At 37.5% G+C, this 19,003-nt stretch overlaps 1 protein-coding gene across 13 annotated transcripts in view; it reads right to left on the reverse strand.

The window, feature by feature from the left end:
- Positions 1-19,003, reverse strand: part of IQCM (IQ motif containing M) — a 228,279-nt gene that overhangs the window by 89,683 nt on the left and 119,593 nt on the right. For all 13 annotated transcript variants that reach the window (XM_045017613.1, XM_045017611.1, XM_045017608.1 and 10 more), the window contains one exon: positions 8,801-8,959. In XM_045017613.1, coding sequence (XP_044873548.1) covers positions 8,801-8,959 — 159 coding nt within the window. The remainder of the gene's footprint in view (positions 1-8,800; positions 8,960-19,003) is intronic.

Genomic DNA, 19,003 nt, shown 5'->3' on the forward strand with positions numbered 1-19,003 from the left:
TCCTTAGTCATCTCTTTTCTAAGATGAACAGTCCCCATCTTTTTAAACTCTCCTCATATGGAAGCTGTTCCATACCACTGATCATTTTGTACCTTTTCCATGTCTAATATATCTTTTTTGACATGGAGTGACTAAAACTTTGTATAGTGTTCTATGGATGTACAGAGTGTCATTTTCATATTTTCTGTTTTATGATCTCTCTCTCTCTCTTTCCTAATATGCTCTTGGCTTTTTTTTTGACTGCGGCTGCACATTGAGTGGACATTTTCAGAGAACTATCTGCAAAGATCTCTTTCTTGAGTGGTAACAGCTAATTTAGAACCTAACATTTTGTATGTATAATTGGGATTTTTTTTCAATGTGCAATACTTTGCACTTAACACTGAATTTCCTTTGCCATTTTGTTGCCCTATCACCCAGTTTAGTGAGATCCCTTTGTAACTCTTCACAGTCAGCTTTGAATAGACTATCTTTCATAATTTTGTATCAGCTGCAAACTTTGCCACCTCACTGTTTACTCCCTTTTTTAGATCATTTAGGAATATGTTGAAAAGCCCTGGTCTTTGGACAGATCATTGGAGGACTCTCTATTTACCTGTGTCCACAGTGAAAACTGATAATTTATTCCTACCCTTTGTTTCTTATCTTTTAACCAGTTACTGATCCATGAAAGGACCTTCCTCTTATCCCATGACTGCTTAATTTGCTTAAGAGCCTTTGGTGTGGGACCTTATCAAAGGCTTTCTGAAAGTCAAAGTATGCTATGTTGACTGGATCACCCTTGTCCACATGCTTGTTGATTCCCGCAAAGAATTATAATACTTAAGTGAGGCATGATTATCCTTTGCACAAGTTGTGTTGACTCTTCCCCAACATATTGTGTTTAATCTGCATCTGATAATTTTGTTCTTTATGTGGTCTTTTGCATAATTAGAATTTACTAATGGAAAAACTAGTAGAAAGCTTTCATGATCTATTACTTATGGTTCATTGGAATTCCGTTAATCAAATCAGGGAACAGAAGTCTAATCCAACTAGTCAGAACTATGCAACACAACTCAGTTGTCAAATTTTGAATTTCAGATACTAAGGCATTCAAAAATCATTGTCAACTCAGTATTTCAGCTAGTGGCTGTGGGTCTATTACAGGAGTGGGAGGGTGAGGTTCTGGGGCCTGCAATGTGAAGGTCAGATTAGAAGATCAAGATTGTCCCTTCTGGCCTTAAAATCTGTGTGTCAAAATTCAAGAAAATTATTAACTTCTCAAGAATATCCTGCAAACAGAAATAGAGGTGAAATCTATCAAAAAAATTATTCCTTAAATTCTATGTGTTCATAATACAGCTTAGTGATCACAATTTCATATTTTTTTCCTGGACTGAGGTAAAAGAAACAGTTAATTCAACCACCCCAGAAAATCACAACTATTGTGGAATCACATTGGGAGAGAGGTGGTGTCTCAACCAGCCAGGAACTGAAATATTTAGGACTTTTTAGATTAAAACCAAAACCTCAAACTTTGCCTAGAACTCTGTTGGTAGCCAGTTCAGGTCACAGAGCAAAGGTATGAAGTGCTTTCTGCATGAAACACCACTTCATAAATGAACTATGATCTGCAACATTAACGAAAGCACTGCAATATAGCCAGCAAATGACTTCCATCTAATACTAAGTGTAAGGGCAAAGAAGATATCTTCTCACTAAGTGCCTCTTTTCCATGCTGCAGATTGAATTTAAATCAATGTTTTCTCAGATTTGCCAGTCATCTGCCTACATTTGCCTGCTTTTTACTTTGTGTTCTTGAATGTAAGAGACTTCCTTCCTGTTTCTACACCAATTTATGTCCATTACAGCTGGCTGGGAATTTTTCAACAAAATGTTTATTGATTAGAAAATTCCAATTAGTGGATCTAAACTTTTCTCAGAAACATATCCGGTTCCACGAAAATTTCACTGAGAAGGTTTCTGAGGTCCAGGATGGAACCTGTGATGAAAATTAGAACATGCAAGACCTACCCTGGAACAGCCTGCTTGTTAGGACACTCATTAGGCATTTGGGAGACCCCGGTTGGGACACCCAAGTTTCTCAACCTTTTCTGTTGGACTTGTTCTATTTCATATAAATAATTAAATACCTATTAGGCTAGAGACAGACTGACTCTATAGCCAGCCTGCTAGTTAAAATACTCACCTGGAATGTGTGTGTGAGAGAGAGAGGTTCAAGTCCCTGCTCTGAGTCAGTCAGAGCAGACACTTGAACTTGGATCTCCTACAACCCAAGTGAATGCCCTAGGCCTGTAGCTATCCTAACAAGGGTCTTGAGTGTTTTTGTGAAAAATTTCAGAAGGACTTCCAGAATGGAAACAAATTTTGAAACCTGGATATTTTTGCAACATAGAATTCTTGTTTTCTAGCCAGTCCTAGTGTCCATGTATAGCCTCTCTCCACGCTTGCACTGAAGGACATCCACCTTCCTGCATACCATTCAAGAACTTACAGGATCAAGGGATAGTATAGATTTGGAACTTTCATCTGATTCTGATCTTTAGATTTTGACATGTTTTATAGGGAAAACCTTAAATCCACAAGGCAATGGCTAGCAGTGCTGCTGACCTACTTACATATCAGTTGACTCAAGAAAAAAGATACAGTAGATATTGCTGGTTTGGCCAACAAAGCACATATTATTAATCACAGCTGGGATCTGACACTGGATAGACCTTAAAATCAAGAGAGCAGTACATTTATTCTCATATGAACTGCATTAAAAATTGACCCTGGTGTGATATAAATAAAAAAATGGAATGTTGTGGAAATTCTACTAGTTCATGTGTTTTGTTTTATTTGAATCTTGAAGTATCTTTTAAGTGATCAAAAGTGTCTTTGAGACACAACAGTCAATGATGGTAGAGACCACATACTGCTCTAATTCTGCTTTTCACATTTTGCAGAGATTAGGGGGCTGCTTGAAAGACATCATTAGAAGCTTTTATTCCAAACTGACACCATGTAAAGAGTTTTCCTTGTTAGCAGTATAATATCTGCTGCTTTTATTTTTGAGGCTCCACCATGTAAATTAAATAATGCTGTTAAACAGCTCAGTAATCAAGATAGTAATATCAACGCTAAAATAAAGAGGTAATCTATACTACATATATACATTCAAACAACATCTGAAATATCCCCCTCTTCTCTAGTTCTTATTCAGAATGGTCAGAGCTGTTCCCTTATTTTATAAGTGTTTTAACACTCCCATTTTGTCCCCTGTGTTGCTGAACCCCCTCCATTTATTCTTTTCCTTTGGAATTTCGTGAATATGTTTTTAATGAGTTCCATTATGTTTGTAGTATACTACTGCACAATAGTACACTTCCCCAAGTCAGTGACAGAGGTATGCATAGAACCATTGTTAGAATACCATTACAATATTAAAGGGAAGATTAAGGTGATTTCCCACCTTCTGATGGAGTCATCTCACTCCCTACTTCACTGAATTCTGGATACTAAATCCTTGAAATCCTTAAATCATCCCCTATGAAATAATTACTAATGTGCAAAGTGTTCATCTTTGGAATGTACCAAGGGCCTGATCCAAATTCTCATTGAAGTCAATGGAAAGACTTTGGATCAGAACACAAATGTTTGTTTTGTAAATTAATTTTCCAGGAAAGGCTTTACTCCCACAAGATCTTCCTCAGCTCTTCCCTCCACATTCAAGTTATATATGCTAAACACTGTGCTATGCTATCAATGCATTTTATATTTTTTAAAAGAAAAAATGTATTTCCAACAAGTACAATGACTCTAAGATTGTTTGCTATGAGGTGTTGTCTGCTTGCTCGGTTATTATATTGAGAAAATGGCTTTGTTCCAATGGAAAAAATAATTACATGGGTTTCCCAGTCAAAGACCACATTTATCTGCAAGCATATACACCACTGGTACAAGGATTTTGTCACAAGGAAAGGAAAAATTTAATGGGAACCCCTTATTAAGTGATTGGCAGAATATCATTGTTCCATAGGGCTTTTTGGAGAAAAGGATGCTTAATAAATATAATTATTACTTATTATTACATTCCATCTAAATACAAACCAAGGCCAATTGCTGACACAGCAAAAACAAGTTTACTACTACTACTACTACTACTAATTAGTATTTACATGGATAGCTCTTCATCTGCCCATCTCAAAGTGCTTTACAAAAGTGGGTATGTAACATTATCCTTATTTTACAAATGAGAAAACAGGCCAGAGAGTTGAAGTGTTTTGGCCAAGGTGACACAGCAAGTCAATGTGAAGAAAACCTATATCTCCTGTCCCAGCTCCATTGACCTATCCATTGAAACACACTGCTCCCCCCTTGCCCCATGTAGGGAGTAGTTTAGGGCAGAATGACCCAAATGCACATGCTTAATACTACAGGAGTTGGTAGTGATAGCAAATTTTCATTCTCTTACAGGACTCCTTTTGTAGCATGGTAGTCCTTACAAACCCTACTAGCTTCCATGGAGATAAGAGGAAGGCACCTTATGGAATATGGGAACCAAATCAGCCCAGAAACCCCATTTCCAGAAATATACAGACCTAAATGGGAACACCAACTATCCCCTACCCCCCTCATCCAAGACCAGGAAAAAAGAAAAGAAAATGAATATGAGTAATATTGCGTATTTAGTTAGCCACTCTCTCACTTTCAAGTTGCCTTTATTTACATAAAAGAATCATTTTGGCTCTGTGAAAAGTAAACTCAATTTCCTTAGAAAAGATCACTTTTAAATCTTGATTGTATATGAAATTATTTCTGCAATGTTTATTCATCTTGAGAGAAATGTAATTACTTTTGAGAAAACAATATAATTAGTTTTGTTAATGTTTAATAGTGTTCTTAGTTAAGTTATTCTATTGCAGGGATGGCCAACCTGAGCCTGAGAAGGAGCCAGAATTTACCAATGTACATTGCCAAAGAGCCACAGTAATATGTCAGCAGCCCTACATCAGCTCCGCCCCTGCTCCTAGTGCCTCCTGCCCACTGGAGCCCCACTGATCAGTGCCTCCCTCTCCCTCCCTGCACCTCCCAATCAGCTGTTTTGTGGCATGCAGGAGGAGGAGAGGAGCGAGGCCATGGCAGGCTCAGGAGAGGGCAGGGGTGGAGTGGGGGCAAGGCCTGTGGCAGAGCCAGAGGTTGAACAGTGAGGACCCCCTGGCACATTGAAAAGTTGGCACCTGTAGCTCCAGCCTCGGAGTCGGTGCCTATACAGGGAGCCACATATTAACTTCTGAGGAGCCACATGTGGCTTCGGAGCCATAGGTTGGCCACCCCTGTTCTATTGCTTTGTCCCTACAAGATAATCGATAATTCACCCCCACCAAAGTGGCCTTCCTCAGATCCTAGAGAGAAAACCAGGACTTCAAAGAATTCTAACCTTAAGTGCATCTCTACCCTGAAAACTGATTCTAAAAATGGCATTGCTTAGTTCCATGTTTATGGTGTCCAATTGATTTCTTTATCAAATCTGCTCAGTTCACAATTAAAAAGTAAAGTAATTAAAATTAATATAAATGATTGTCGGTACTGCAAACAATGTGGAAGATAAGCATTACACTTCATTTTCTGGCTCACACATTACCAGTGATAAAAATTCTAAAATCAAAACATAGCTACCACTTACTAGATAAGGGGAGAGTACAGGGGATTTATCAGACTCTTTAATCAGAAAAGTGATCAGATATAACTCTGAATATGCAAGGTAGCAAATACATTGAGTTTGAAAAGTCACTATACAAAAATAGCACATTCTAAATAGAATTGCATATTTTCTGCCATTTTCCAATTCAATAATTCAATGAAGGTCACTCATCCTTAACAAAAGAGATGTTTACACATTACCAATAGGAAATAGGGGAGAAACATCAAAGTTAATATAAATGAAGAAGCATTATAGAATGGTCTCCCAAAAACATGCCATATAGATGAGATGAATAAAGCTACTGTACTCTGAAAATACTTTAAAACAGGGGTTCTCAAACTTTTGTACTGGTGACCCCTTTCACACAGAAAGCCTCTGAGTGCGACCCCGCTTATAAATTAAAAACACATTTTTAATATCTTTAACACCATTATAAATGCTGGAGGCAAAGCAGGATTTGCGGTGGAGGCTGATAGTTCGCGACCTCCCATGTAATAACCTTGCGAACCCCTGAGGGATCATGGCCCCCAGTTTGAGAACCCCTGCTTTAAAAGGTCCATTTCTGTTTATTTAAATCACATGAATCTTTACTTCCTGCAAACCAGCAGATAACTGTGTATTCGTTGCTACTCAATTATCTGATGAAAGTTCAACACATCTCAGAAGCCACAGAAGTGGAATCAATAGTAAAAAGAGTTATGTCTGGATTCTGCACCAGTTTTTATGAGTATACACACAATAAATTTCCAGGGCTATTTTTCCTAAAATGTTTATAGGAAGAGGAGTCACTGAGCTACAGAAAGTCCTCCTTTAATAGACTAATCTCTTTTCAAGGCAACTGCTGCCTCTTGCTTGTCAACTGGTTTAATAACCACGGTAACTCAAAAAGATACAATATGCTGGTCACTTAGAAAAAAAACTATAAAGGCTTTCAGAAGTAGTCCTTACCATATATAACATAATCTCATTTGAAGATCCACTTTTGTCTTCTATATAATATAGATAAGAATAATAATCCAAATTCCATACACTAACATTCTATCAAAGATCTAAATAAGCATTTTAGAAGTGAAGTTTATTGCCTAGAAAAATCAATCAACTCATGAACAAGCACTTAAATACTACAGATGCTGGCAGGTTTAATTACCCTAACAAAAAAGGCCCCAATCCTCAGTTGCCGTAAATTGACCCAGCTCTATTAAAGTCAATGGAGCTGTGACAATTTACATCAGCTAAAAATCTGGCCGAACCAAAAGATCATGCACCACTTTATAGCAATAATTCAAGCATATTTAAAAACAGTGCTAGTTTATGTGTTTGGTGCAGAAACAGCTATGCACCTACAGATTAAAAAGAATCCTCTCACAATTTGTTTTCAGCAACAAGCTTGTAACTGTTTACTGTCATGTGATATCCTCCTATGAAAACAGTCATATAATAAATGGAATTCAGTTTGAATAAAGACCTTGCAACTTAAGGAATGGCTGAGACATGAAGCATATAAAGCATGAAAATAAGAGGATTATGTCTGCATCACTTTGGCTGTCAGTGGGAACACTGTTGTAATAAGGCAGTTATTAAAAAAAGGAAGTATGTATTGTTAAAATGTCAAGGCTCATTGCAACTTAGTTTCAGTTCAACTTTTTGTTGTTTGAATACAGCACCAGACAATGGGATGATGGCTGGAAAGGAGAGGAGTGACTCCCACCCATGTCCATTTACTTCTCCTCCAATCTTCTGCTTTAAATGTGTGTTATTTTAAAAGGCCCAACCAGGCAGCAGCATACGATCTTCTTCCTGTGCCCTTAATTTCAGCTCCTCTGTGCAACGTACTTGCTGTCGACTTCAGGCCACGTCTTGGAAATGGGCTCACAGCCTAATTAATAAGCTCAGGAAATTTCACATAAAGGGTGTGGTAGGGAATGGCAAGATACTCAGCCCTAACATGCAGTTCCCAACACACAGTTGGGATGCTGCTGCATGATGCACTATGAGGAAAGGCAATAGCAGATGTGAGCCATGTGGAATTAATTTTAGCCTTGTAGATTCTCACTCAGAGCCAAAACTACAAATGCTTTGTACAGGGAATCTCCACAGGGGATGAGTAAAGGAAGACTCCTCCTTCCCAGGCTGCAGATCTCCAGCAAAAATTCTCTGAAACTGCAATTACACTCCATAGTCAGTAAAAAAGGTTGCTCTTTTTGCCTTTGCATTTCCTTTTCTCCTGCTAGGGGTTTCAGTGGATGCATTCACATACCCACAAATCCACCTGCTGCAGTCACATCCCACTCAGGCCCACTCCTCTGCTGTCATGGAAAGCCACCATCCTGCTCTGAGGCACGCTAAGCCCATTTGCAATGGTATTGTGGTGTTACCACAGCAGTCAGGTGTCTCTGTCCCCAGAATCCCTAAATACAATGCTAGCAGACCCCAAAGACGTCCATTTTATTACTTCTCCATTCCCAGCATTCCATTGTGGAGAGATGCTACACAGCTGTACTCCATGGTGTGCAGAGATCCTCTATATGGGTTCTCTACTGTCTGGCCCACACAGAGGTAGAAATGTGGCATTTTTACTGATACGGGCTTCACATAGATGCACAGGCACACTATAGATTGGCCCTTTGTAATGTTAGACCTATTAAAATCTTTGCCAAAATGCTGAGTAAATATATTTGGTAAATATAGCAGAAGAGCCTGAGGGGGATGTGACTGCAGCTGGTGGATTTGTAGGTATGTGAATGCATTGGCTGAAACCCCTAGCAGGGGAAAAGGAAGTGCAAAGGCAAAAAGAGCAACCCTTTTTACTGACTATGGAGTGTAGTAGCAGTTTCAGAGATTTTTTGCTGGTGATCTGCAGTCTGGGAAGGAGTCGTCTTCCTTTACTCATTCCCTGTGGAGATACTATATCTCCTATAAGCCAGTGCTTTTCACTCAAGATGTTGACATCACTTCTATCAAATATTTGGTTTATTTAGAAAGTTTATATCTATTATTCAGCATTTCTATAGAGATATAGTCTACACACAACTTATACTACTCATTGCTAAAGCAAAATACCTTCAGCCACCTGACTATATTCATAGGCTAATATGGCTTTTAAAATTTTACCTAAATATATGTATCCATCTTTTCCATCCACTATAGGTTGCACCCAGGTTGACTTTAGTTGAACAACAGTATTCTGCTTTGCACCAGCAGGAGGATGTAGTGTGAAAGCCATTTCGAGCACTTGATGCTGATTGATGGTTGTTACTTCAGAAGTGCGACCTGGGAACAAATAAACAGCATTTATATAGTGCCCTACAACTACACTTCAAATACTGAGGCATATCTTTTCTTTTGATACATGCATACAATTCACATTAACATTAATGGTAGTTGCACATGGATATTAGGCTTCAGCACATACTTTGAGATTGTTTCATACCCTAAATTGGACTCCTGAGCTTGTGCAGGCTGAACCATTGAAGCACCATAGGCTATGGGCTTAACGCATGTCATTTCACAATCATGGTAAAGGTGTATAATTTGGATAGATTCACCTTATGATGATTTCGGTCATTAAGCATTATATAGCACAATATTAGGATACTTCATAGGGATATTTTATTAGTAGTATTCTAATAATTAAACTGGTATTATGTACAGAAGCTTATTCAATAATGATGCTCACTAGCAGATAGTATGATTTAATATGTTTCCTCACACAACACTAATTTTCAGGACTGAGATTTTCAAAGGGGTTGAAAATCTCTGAGGGTTAGGTGCATAACTCCCTTTGGCCCCTTTGAAAGTCCCAGGCTAGATGCTTTCTGTGAATTGGTCATGAACAGCACAACCTCAAGCTTCAGCCTGTAAATTATTTGAGAAAATGAAAGATGAGCTACAACTTCAAGCAAGCAGTTAGTCTCTTCAGTAATTATTTAAAATCAGCAGTTGCTGACAAGATATGGTAAGAACAAAATGAAATAACACGGACATGAAAAAGACCAACAGTGTTTGGTCCTGTAACTGTCTGATGCAATTACTTCTGTTGAAGTCAATAGGAATGGGCACTTTTAATGGGGTGGCACCCACCTCTTTCAAGTGCCCCCGGTTGAGTGTGTGTGTGCCTGCAGTTTTTCTTCAATTTCTAGGCTCCTGGTGCCCCATCAGCCGCTGCGCTTGTCAGGCAGGTCTTTGGTGACTCAGCCCTCTGGCCGAGTCACTCTCAGTCCACGTGCAAACAAACAAACCCATTCTGGTGTATAAGTCCAGAATGTCCTGCAGCCCTCCCCAGGCTCAATCCTTTAACAGTCCAACTGGGCCCATTGACTTTGGTGTAAGGGAGGTCAGGGGTGTTCTGGGGGTTCAGAAGGGATGTCATCAGGGGAGTAGGTGTGACAAAATGAAACTCCAATACACCCAATTCTCCACTGATTTAAGGTTCCTCAAGTACCTTACATCAATGGCATACGTTGATTTGTACCTTGTAGCTTTAACTTATACTGGGGCATGGCAGCTGAGAATGAAGGAGCTGTGACCAGCTCTTTGACACACCCTACCCCACGCTGCACCCAAACCTTGGCACAGTGCAGAATCAAGTCCATGGTGTTTAATGAATGTTGTCAAAAAATGCTAACCATACAGTAGACAAAACATCTCCAAAAGAGGGCTGATGGCATCACAACTCATGTGGCTGAATTGACAGTGCTTCAGTTCACTGATCATTAGAGCAGGGTGCAAGGGCTCTCTTCTATCCTCATTGTGGAATGCCTGCCTCTGAACATTCAAACACCATGAGTAACCCCCCCCCCATCACAATATTGGCTTAAATACCGTGGGATTTATTAATATTGGTTTCTTCTTATTTGACTTCATTTTTTGTTATTGTTGTTTTTAACTCTTTAGAGTGCACTTGCTTCTTGTTTTCCAGCTTTTTTCTTCAACCATGAGGGCCAGATGCTTACTTTCTTTTTCAATAAAAGCTGAGATTCTCATACAATCTCTTAATGCCACCTTTATGAAACACACAGAACATCATGCCACTCACGATAAAAATCACTGGAGTTGGCAACATTGGGTTGGTATTCAGTTTGAGGAGAAAGATTTCTTCTGTATTTGTGTTTAAAGTTAGAGAAACAATGGGGAAGATGTTTCAGATACTGTCAATGCACTTTGTTTTTTATAATATTAAGTGTATTGTATAAATTCTAGAAAAAGGAAATTAATAAATCCTAAAATGAGAACTCAATGGTTTAAGACACAATAATTCACAGAATTATACAATATTAAAATACATTGGAAACTATTTCCTACCAGCTTTTTTTTTAAGTGCACTTGATGCTTGTTGAAAGCATTAGACTGACAGTTCAGGAAACTAAAATCCTATTTTTGCATACAGTACAGGCAAGTGGTGTACGTTTCTCCATACTATATTGGCAGTATTGGCCAGGAGGAAACACATCTAAGTACTGCAAGGGATATTTCACTCTCCATACCAATTAGTCTCCAGACACAACCCACCTTCAGTACTGTCAATTGTGGTAATACCGGGCTTCTAGGTGTGAACAACTTTGGCATCCACTAGAAAGCATCTCATGCCACTGCAAAGCCATCCATCATTGATAACTTTTGGTTGTTAGCCATCTGAGCTATATTGAAACCAAGATCAGAGGCAAAAGGATCTGTATCCGGTTAACAATTAAATTCCACAGCATCACAGCTCTCAAATCTGAACTTCTGAAATTTGTTGTCACAGTTCAGTAAAATCACTTTATGTTGCATTCATTTTCTTCAGTATGAAATAAGTGAATGTCACACTTTTTTGTCATACCATTTTTATTTAACAAATTATTTTCTATTCATTAGTAAAAAAATTATAAACAAGGCAGCTCATTTATCAAAATGAAAAATGTTCTACTCCTTGAACAAGGAAAGGGGATTCTAAATAGACTGTCCCTGTTCCTAAATTAATGGAACTATCTTACATGTAATATTTTCTTTTAAGCATTAATGTAAGCACTCCACGATCATTAATGAAGAGGTAGAAGAACAGGAGTTACAACTGAAGGGCAAAACTGCTAAGAAAGCATTTCAGAGGGATGTCACTGAGTGATACAATCTAGGAAAATAAATGTAAGGCTCATTGATCATTGATATCATAATTAAATGCCTATAGTACATGACAAGGAAAAAGGACAAAAACGTTTATTAAAACTGGACTAAGAACATGACCTGCAGGACTAATGAAGTAGATATACTGAGAGGCCATGCAAAGGGTTACAGGCAATAACCCTGTATTTTAAAATGATTTTTATAACTTAAGAAACAACATTTAATAAAGCTTCCTGGTTACTATTTACAAACTCCTTTGTACATAACAATCCAAAATTTTAAACCCAGCATCAGATCATCAGCTGGTGTAAACTGTCACAACCCCAGTGACTTAAATAGAGCTACCACAATTTATACCAGCTGAGGATTTTCCCATAGGAGTCATTATTAATAGCACTTCCAGGTCTTATTTTTTTCACTCCAGTGAATGGCAACATATTAAAAATATAGATAACTTGAGTTCTGGGATGTTTACTCATTTTTAATATAGAGACAACAAAATGTTAAAATTTCAGACCATTTTGGTAGTCCTCATCACGTTCCGATATAAACATTTAAAAATATTGCAGTATATAAAGTGATCCAGTTCCTATCCAGACTAACAATACCTACTTCACCCAAACTCATACACACCTTTCTAAAAAGTATGGGAGAACAGAATTATCCAGGCTAAACGGAATAAGGAGTACAATACCTGATCCTGTAATATACACCAGATTTATTGTAACAGAAGAAAGTTCACTAAAATCAGATGAAATTCATCTCAGAGAGATAATGAAACTAGCAGTGAAACAGCAGTAGCATGAAAGTGACTGTGGATTATTACTGAAAAATAACAAAGTTAGAACTGGAAAAATGACAAAACATATTACCTATTTTAAAAGGAGAAGAAAAACTAATACCAGGGGAACTGCAGAACAGAAAATTCAAATTCAAATTGCTAGCTAGCAAAACAGTCAATTTGTAAGCAGCTCCCAAACCTTTGGCAAAGGTGATAAATAGTAAAAATTTGGATTGGCAGAGACAAACATATCTATTACATATATTAACTTGCATGAGCCTCCTGCTCAGTGCCATCACTACCATTAGCCACCTTAACACAATGCAACTTCCCCACAGGCACTCTCAATTTGTATTGGAAAATACAATACCCAGCGGTTATCAGACTTCAAGACGAATGATCCACTCTTCCATTCCCTCATTGCCTCCCAGCTCTCGGGGTGGCAAACTTAATTTTTGTAATGCCCCTTCACACCAATTCATACAGTAAACAACATTAGATCCATCTCTCTGCATCTGTTAAATATTAGACTTTAAAATTGAAGGCATAGCACACTAAGAAAGTTTACAACATACAGCAGAAGACAAAAATAGATTTATGTGTGTGTATGAGAATATTTCTTGCTTATAATTGTAGAAGATATACAAATAATTTAAGCACCAATTGCCAGTTTATTACACCAAACATTCTGATTTCTATTGGTTCAGGCAGCTAGAAAGATCCTTCCCCTGTCAGGAAGTTCTCCATGTTGAAAGCAACACTGGTAACTGCTGATGTGCTCAGGCTCGGCAGATTATAAAATAGCATTCCCTTTGTTCTCTCCAGGATGTGGAGACCAGGAAACCATATTTTTCTCTAATCAAACATCTGAATGCTTGGCACAAATGGGTTCATTAGGAAATTTATAACTGGATTCCCTGACCATTCTGTTCCTAAAACTCTTTGATAAAGAATGGGTTAATTAAATTAAATTAATCTCACAATACTGGTAATAAATTTCCATTATTTTGATGTTCAATTAAACATCACACTTTCTAGGTCTTTATAAATAAAGAATGCGCTTTCAGGAAGCCCAACAGATAAATTGTCTTTTGTTTTGAAAGCCATTTTTTAATTTGAACCCAGATAGGTAGTACCAGTCTTCCATTTCTTTCTTTGAAAAGGCCAAGCAAACTAAATTACTCTTCTTGTTAGTCGCCCATGTTTTGTTTTCTGTCACGGCAGGAAAATAATTGTATATGGCATAAGGAAAAGCTGTATGTAGCATATCAGTATAGAACAAACAAAACCTATAGGCAAATACATGTGTATGTGAATTACAATATCAGCACACTTTGGATGAGAATCTGCCTGCCTCTTTGCTGATATTCATAAGTGGGGAAAAGAGGGAACCCCTCCTGATCTCCTGCATACTTACGGAGGAAACAGTCAGAATGTTGGTGCTAGTGCTTCTTATGTGCAGCGGACACAGGCTAGTCCAGCCACAAGCACCCTACATTCCAGAGGGAACATGACTAGGATGGGAGGTTAGTGATCATTGCCTGTGCCCACCAGTTGGTGGTTGGAGGCTGGTGGTTTAGAGGGAAATGCTACACCTCTAAAAAGGGATAAGACCAGCTTCTGAGTTCTCTCCTACTTTGCCTGCTCCAGCACTCTGCAGATAGAGTGCCTCCAGCTACTATCACTGTATCTCCATTACTCTGGCCCTGACTGTAAAATCCACAATACAATCTTTTACTTAATTTGTTGACAAGAAAACACGTTTAGTGGAGAAAGGGAGGACATGACATTTTGTACAGTGGAGGCAGCGTCGCTGTGGATGGAACACCGGATGATGGGGTGGGACACTTGGATTATATTGGGACAGCTGTTTTTATATATATATATATATACACACACACACACACACACACACACACACACTGGGTGACTTCAGGAGGGTCACTTATCCTCTCTGTGCCTGATTCCCCATCTGTAAATGAGGGTAATGATACTTGCGTCCTTTGTGAAGTGCTTTGAGATCTACTGATGAAAAGTGCTATTTAAGAGCTAGGTATTGTTATTACAGGGCTTAATTCTGCTTCAGTTACAGCCTCTAGTTCAACCCTGCAAACCCCATTTGAACTCAGTGGGACCTGCAAGGGTAACTGAACAAAATGCGGCCCCTTTATTTACTGTAATAAGGCAAGAGAGACTGTTCCACACAACAATCTCAAAACGTAGATCATCATTTTGCTAAAAAAAAGAACATATTTTATTAATGGCTCATGTCAAGGTGAGAGGAGAGGACAGTTGGACCATTTGGGGTTCAATATAAATATCTTTTCTTAATAGCTTGGAGGATCCAGTGGGAGTACGTTGTTCATATCTATGTATTGCATGAAGCCATGAAGAATCACAAAGGGCTTGATAATGCACAGCACAGATGTGGAACTGCATTTGCAAACATTAGGTAAAAGGGATGATTGGGTCAAAGAGTTCAGGAGAACACAATCCTATATTAATGAAGGCATTAGAGTATACCCATCAAATTACTCCTGCCTAGTGCCAGTGAGAAAAGAGTGAATAGCTAAACAATTCAGTTGTGTGAGGTAAGATCAGACTTAAGTCAATGTCTCTACAGACACCCATCCTCTGCCCCTTTTATACCCTACATTCCTGAGAATAGGGTATCATGGGTACAAGGAGCTGGAGATTAACTTCTGCTGAGTGAAGTCAATGGGAGTTTTGCTTTTCACTGCAATGGGAGCAGGACCATTCATACGCTCAACTCACACTTGCACTGGAATGTAGCAACCTTGCACTCACTGGACTTGCAGGATAAGGCCAAACAGCATTATAAGCAATCTTGAATCATGGACAAAAAAATCAGTAAAACAAGATTCATTAAAGACAAATGTAATGTGGTTCACATGGGAAGGGATACTCAAATTCACAAGTATAGAATGGAAGACAAATTGAATGTGAGTCAACAATGCAAAGCTATCACCAAACCCCAAAATGTTGAGTTAGGTTCTGTTAATATAATAAAAATATTACATGTAAATTAAGAGACGAAATTACCATAAAATGGGTTATAATTGCTTTAAAAACACTTTCATTATATTCAGGAATTGTACAATCAGAGGAAAAATATTTTGACAGTAATTACCTATATTTAATTCAATTTAATGGTGTGCTAATAGCTGGGATGGGTAAGAAAAATTTAATTTGAGCTACTTTTTCTGAAATGCAGGAAGTGCCAAATATACTATAATCAGACATAAGAATTACCCATTTTATAGGAATATTAGCCACTCCAGTTGGTTTGGCCACAAATTAAGTACTATAATCGATTTTGATTACAAAAGACAAACTGGACAGAATTCAGATAGCCACACAAATTATAAAACATCTAAAAAATTAAAACGATGGGGAAAACGATAAAGAGAACTGGATATGTTCACTTCAGAGAAATGATGACTCAGGTTCTTTCCATTGACTTAAATAAAAGCTGGATTGGAGTTCTATCTTTCACTCTCTGTCCAATGAAAATGTTACACTTAATAAAGGAATAGCTATAAAAAAGATTTCCAGATGTTTATGAGGTGATCGAGAAGGTATGTAATAGTATACCGAGTGACATCAAGTAGTGGTGAACATCCAAAGTTATTATCCCTTGAAGTAAATACTGATCTCTACATTGCCTTGGTCTCAATTTGCCTCTAAAAACAATAAATCTTTATGGTCTCAACATAAGTCAATATCTGAGCTTCTTGTTACAGAGAAGTCGAAAATGAGGGCTACAGTCTTAGATTTGGAAGGACATTTGTACAAACATCTAAATGCATAATAAGTATTATTTTTATTATTATTGAATTATGGAGAAGAAGGCTATTCTCTTTTTTTGTGGAAATTACAAACACACAAGTATTGATCCTGCAAACGATCTGCACATGTACTTTGTTTTATATGTGGTGGCTTTAGTTAAACAAAACCATTCCTATTCAGCACAACACTTAAGCACATGCTTAACTTTAACTATATGCTGAAGGCCATTAACCTTGGTGGGACTTAAGAACATACTTAGGTGTTTTGCTGAATAGCATGTGCTAAAATGGATTGTTGAATTGGGACTTGCAAGTAGGCCCATTAAAGTCAATGAAACTACTTACAATGTATATCATGAGGCACCTGTGTAAATCTTTGCAGGATTGGGGCCTAGAAGGAGAACAGATCACACTCAAAAGAACCCTAAGAGGTGATTTTCAAAGCACCTAAGGATTTAGAAGTGCAAGCCTCATTGAAAATGTGCTCCTAAACCCGATAGGTTTTTTTTTTAAATCTCTTCCTTAATTTATACTGTTGGTTTCTGATCAAATAAAAACCATATTTAATTTGTGACCTATCCTTTTCTGTTAAGACCTAATATGAACATAATAGGCATCTGAAGAGGATTCATCAGAATACAGAGGTAATCATTTTGTTTTGCTTTTTATTAATATCTGTATTTTTGTAAATTATCTTTCAAAACAGCATTGGAATCAAAAGATGTTTGTTCATGTTCAATACCTTTTTGTAAACCAAAGATTCAGATTTTTTTCTAGTAAAGACTCAAATTTATGCTACTGTGAAATTAAACTAGTTGCTGTAATTTAGTCTGAAGAGTTTACCTATCCCTGCTGTTCTGTAGTCAATGAAATTATCTAAAAATTGTTCACAGAGCATTCATGGTTAGCTTCTACTGGAAACAAACTGGGACAGGGAAAATCAAGCCAACTTAGTTCCAGATGTTTATCATTACTAATAATACAATTAAGATAATATCAAATGTAGGTAATTATTGTTAATTTCGGATTTTTTCAAAGGAGACAAAACAATGTTAATTGTTCTCACTATTGAATAAAATATTAAGTTTTTCATACTCCTCCTATAGCTAAATTACTATTATGTAATTTCATGTTTTTGCTTTGTAGAACTGCTTAGAAACTTGTTTTTCTATGTGTATTAGTGTGTTTTGGACTTCTTCAGCAATATATTGTATATTATTGTGTATTTTCTGTCAGTTGTGTTTATTCAATGTATTTTTTTGTTTCACAATAATCATCTCCACTGTACTGCATAGTCTGGGACAAATTCTGCTCTCGTTTACTCACATATTTATAATTTGTAAACAGAGCCAACATTATATGGAATCAGAGAGAAGTACTAGGAATGTCCGAGTAGGTCGCACTGGTGGGGGAGTGGCACTATATGTGAAAGAAAGCATAGAATCAAATAAAATAAAAGTCTTAAATGAATCAAACTGTACCATAGAATATCTCTGGATAGAAATTCCATTCTTGATCAATAGGACAAGAGTAGTAGGAAAATACTATCCACCTACTTGTAGAGAAACTACAAAGGCCATAAAAAAGGAATAATACTGGGGGATTTCAACTATCCTCATATTGACTGGGTATGTCGCCTCAGAAATGGATGCATAGATAACATTTCTAGACACATTAAATGACTGCTTCTTGGAGTAATTTGTGCTGGAACCTACAAGTGGAGAGGCAATTCTTGACTTAGTCTTAAGTGGCACACAGGATTTGATGCAAGAGCTAAATATAGCTGAACCATTGGTAAGAGCAACCACAATGTAATTAAATTTAACATATTTGAAGGGGGGAAATGCCAAAATAACTCACCACAGTTGCATTTAACTTCAAAAAGAGGAACTACACAGAAATGAGGAAGCCAGTTAAACGGAAATTAAAAGGAACAGTGACAAGAGTGACAGTACTGTAAACTGCATGGAAACTATTTTAAAACAGCATAATAGAGGCTCAAACTAAATGAATACCCCAAATAAATTTAAAAAAAAACAGTAAAAGGACCAAAAAATTCCACCATGTCTAAACACCAGACTAAATGAGAGAGAGCCAAAAGGCATCCTGTAAAACCTGGAAGCCAAATCCTAGTGAAGAAAATAGAAAGAAGCATAAACTCTGGCAAGTATAATAATTCTTCTGGCCAAGAAGAAGTTGAAGAGCAATTAGCTAAGGACACAAAAACTAACAGCAAAAAAATATTTTAAGTACATCAGATGCAGGAAGTCTGCCAAGCAATCAGTGGGGCCTCTGGATGATTGAGGTGCTAAAGGAGTACACAAGGAAGACAAGGCTCTTACAGAGAAGCTAAATAAATTATTGGCATCAGTCATCATTGCAAAGGATATAGGGAATATCCCCACGCCTGGGTCATTCTTTTTAGGTGACAAATCAGAGGAACTGTTCCAGTTTGATGAGTCAATAGAGGAGGTTTTGGAACAAATTGATAAATTAAATCGTAACAAGCATTAGGAGCATATGGTATTCACTCAAGAGTTCTGAAGGAACTCAAATATAAAACTGAAGAGCTACTAACTGTGATATGTAACCTACTGGAGGGCACCTAAAGTAATGTCCATTTTT

The sequence above is a fragment of the Mauremys mutica genome, chromosome 5 (assembly GCF_020497125.1).
Source record: "Mauremys mutica isolate MM-2020 ecotype Southern chromosome 5, ASM2049712v1, whole genome shotgun sequence".
In the NCBI taxonomy this organism is placed as follows: Eukaryota; Metazoa; Chordata; order Testudines; family Geoemydidae; genus Mauremys; species Mauremys mutica.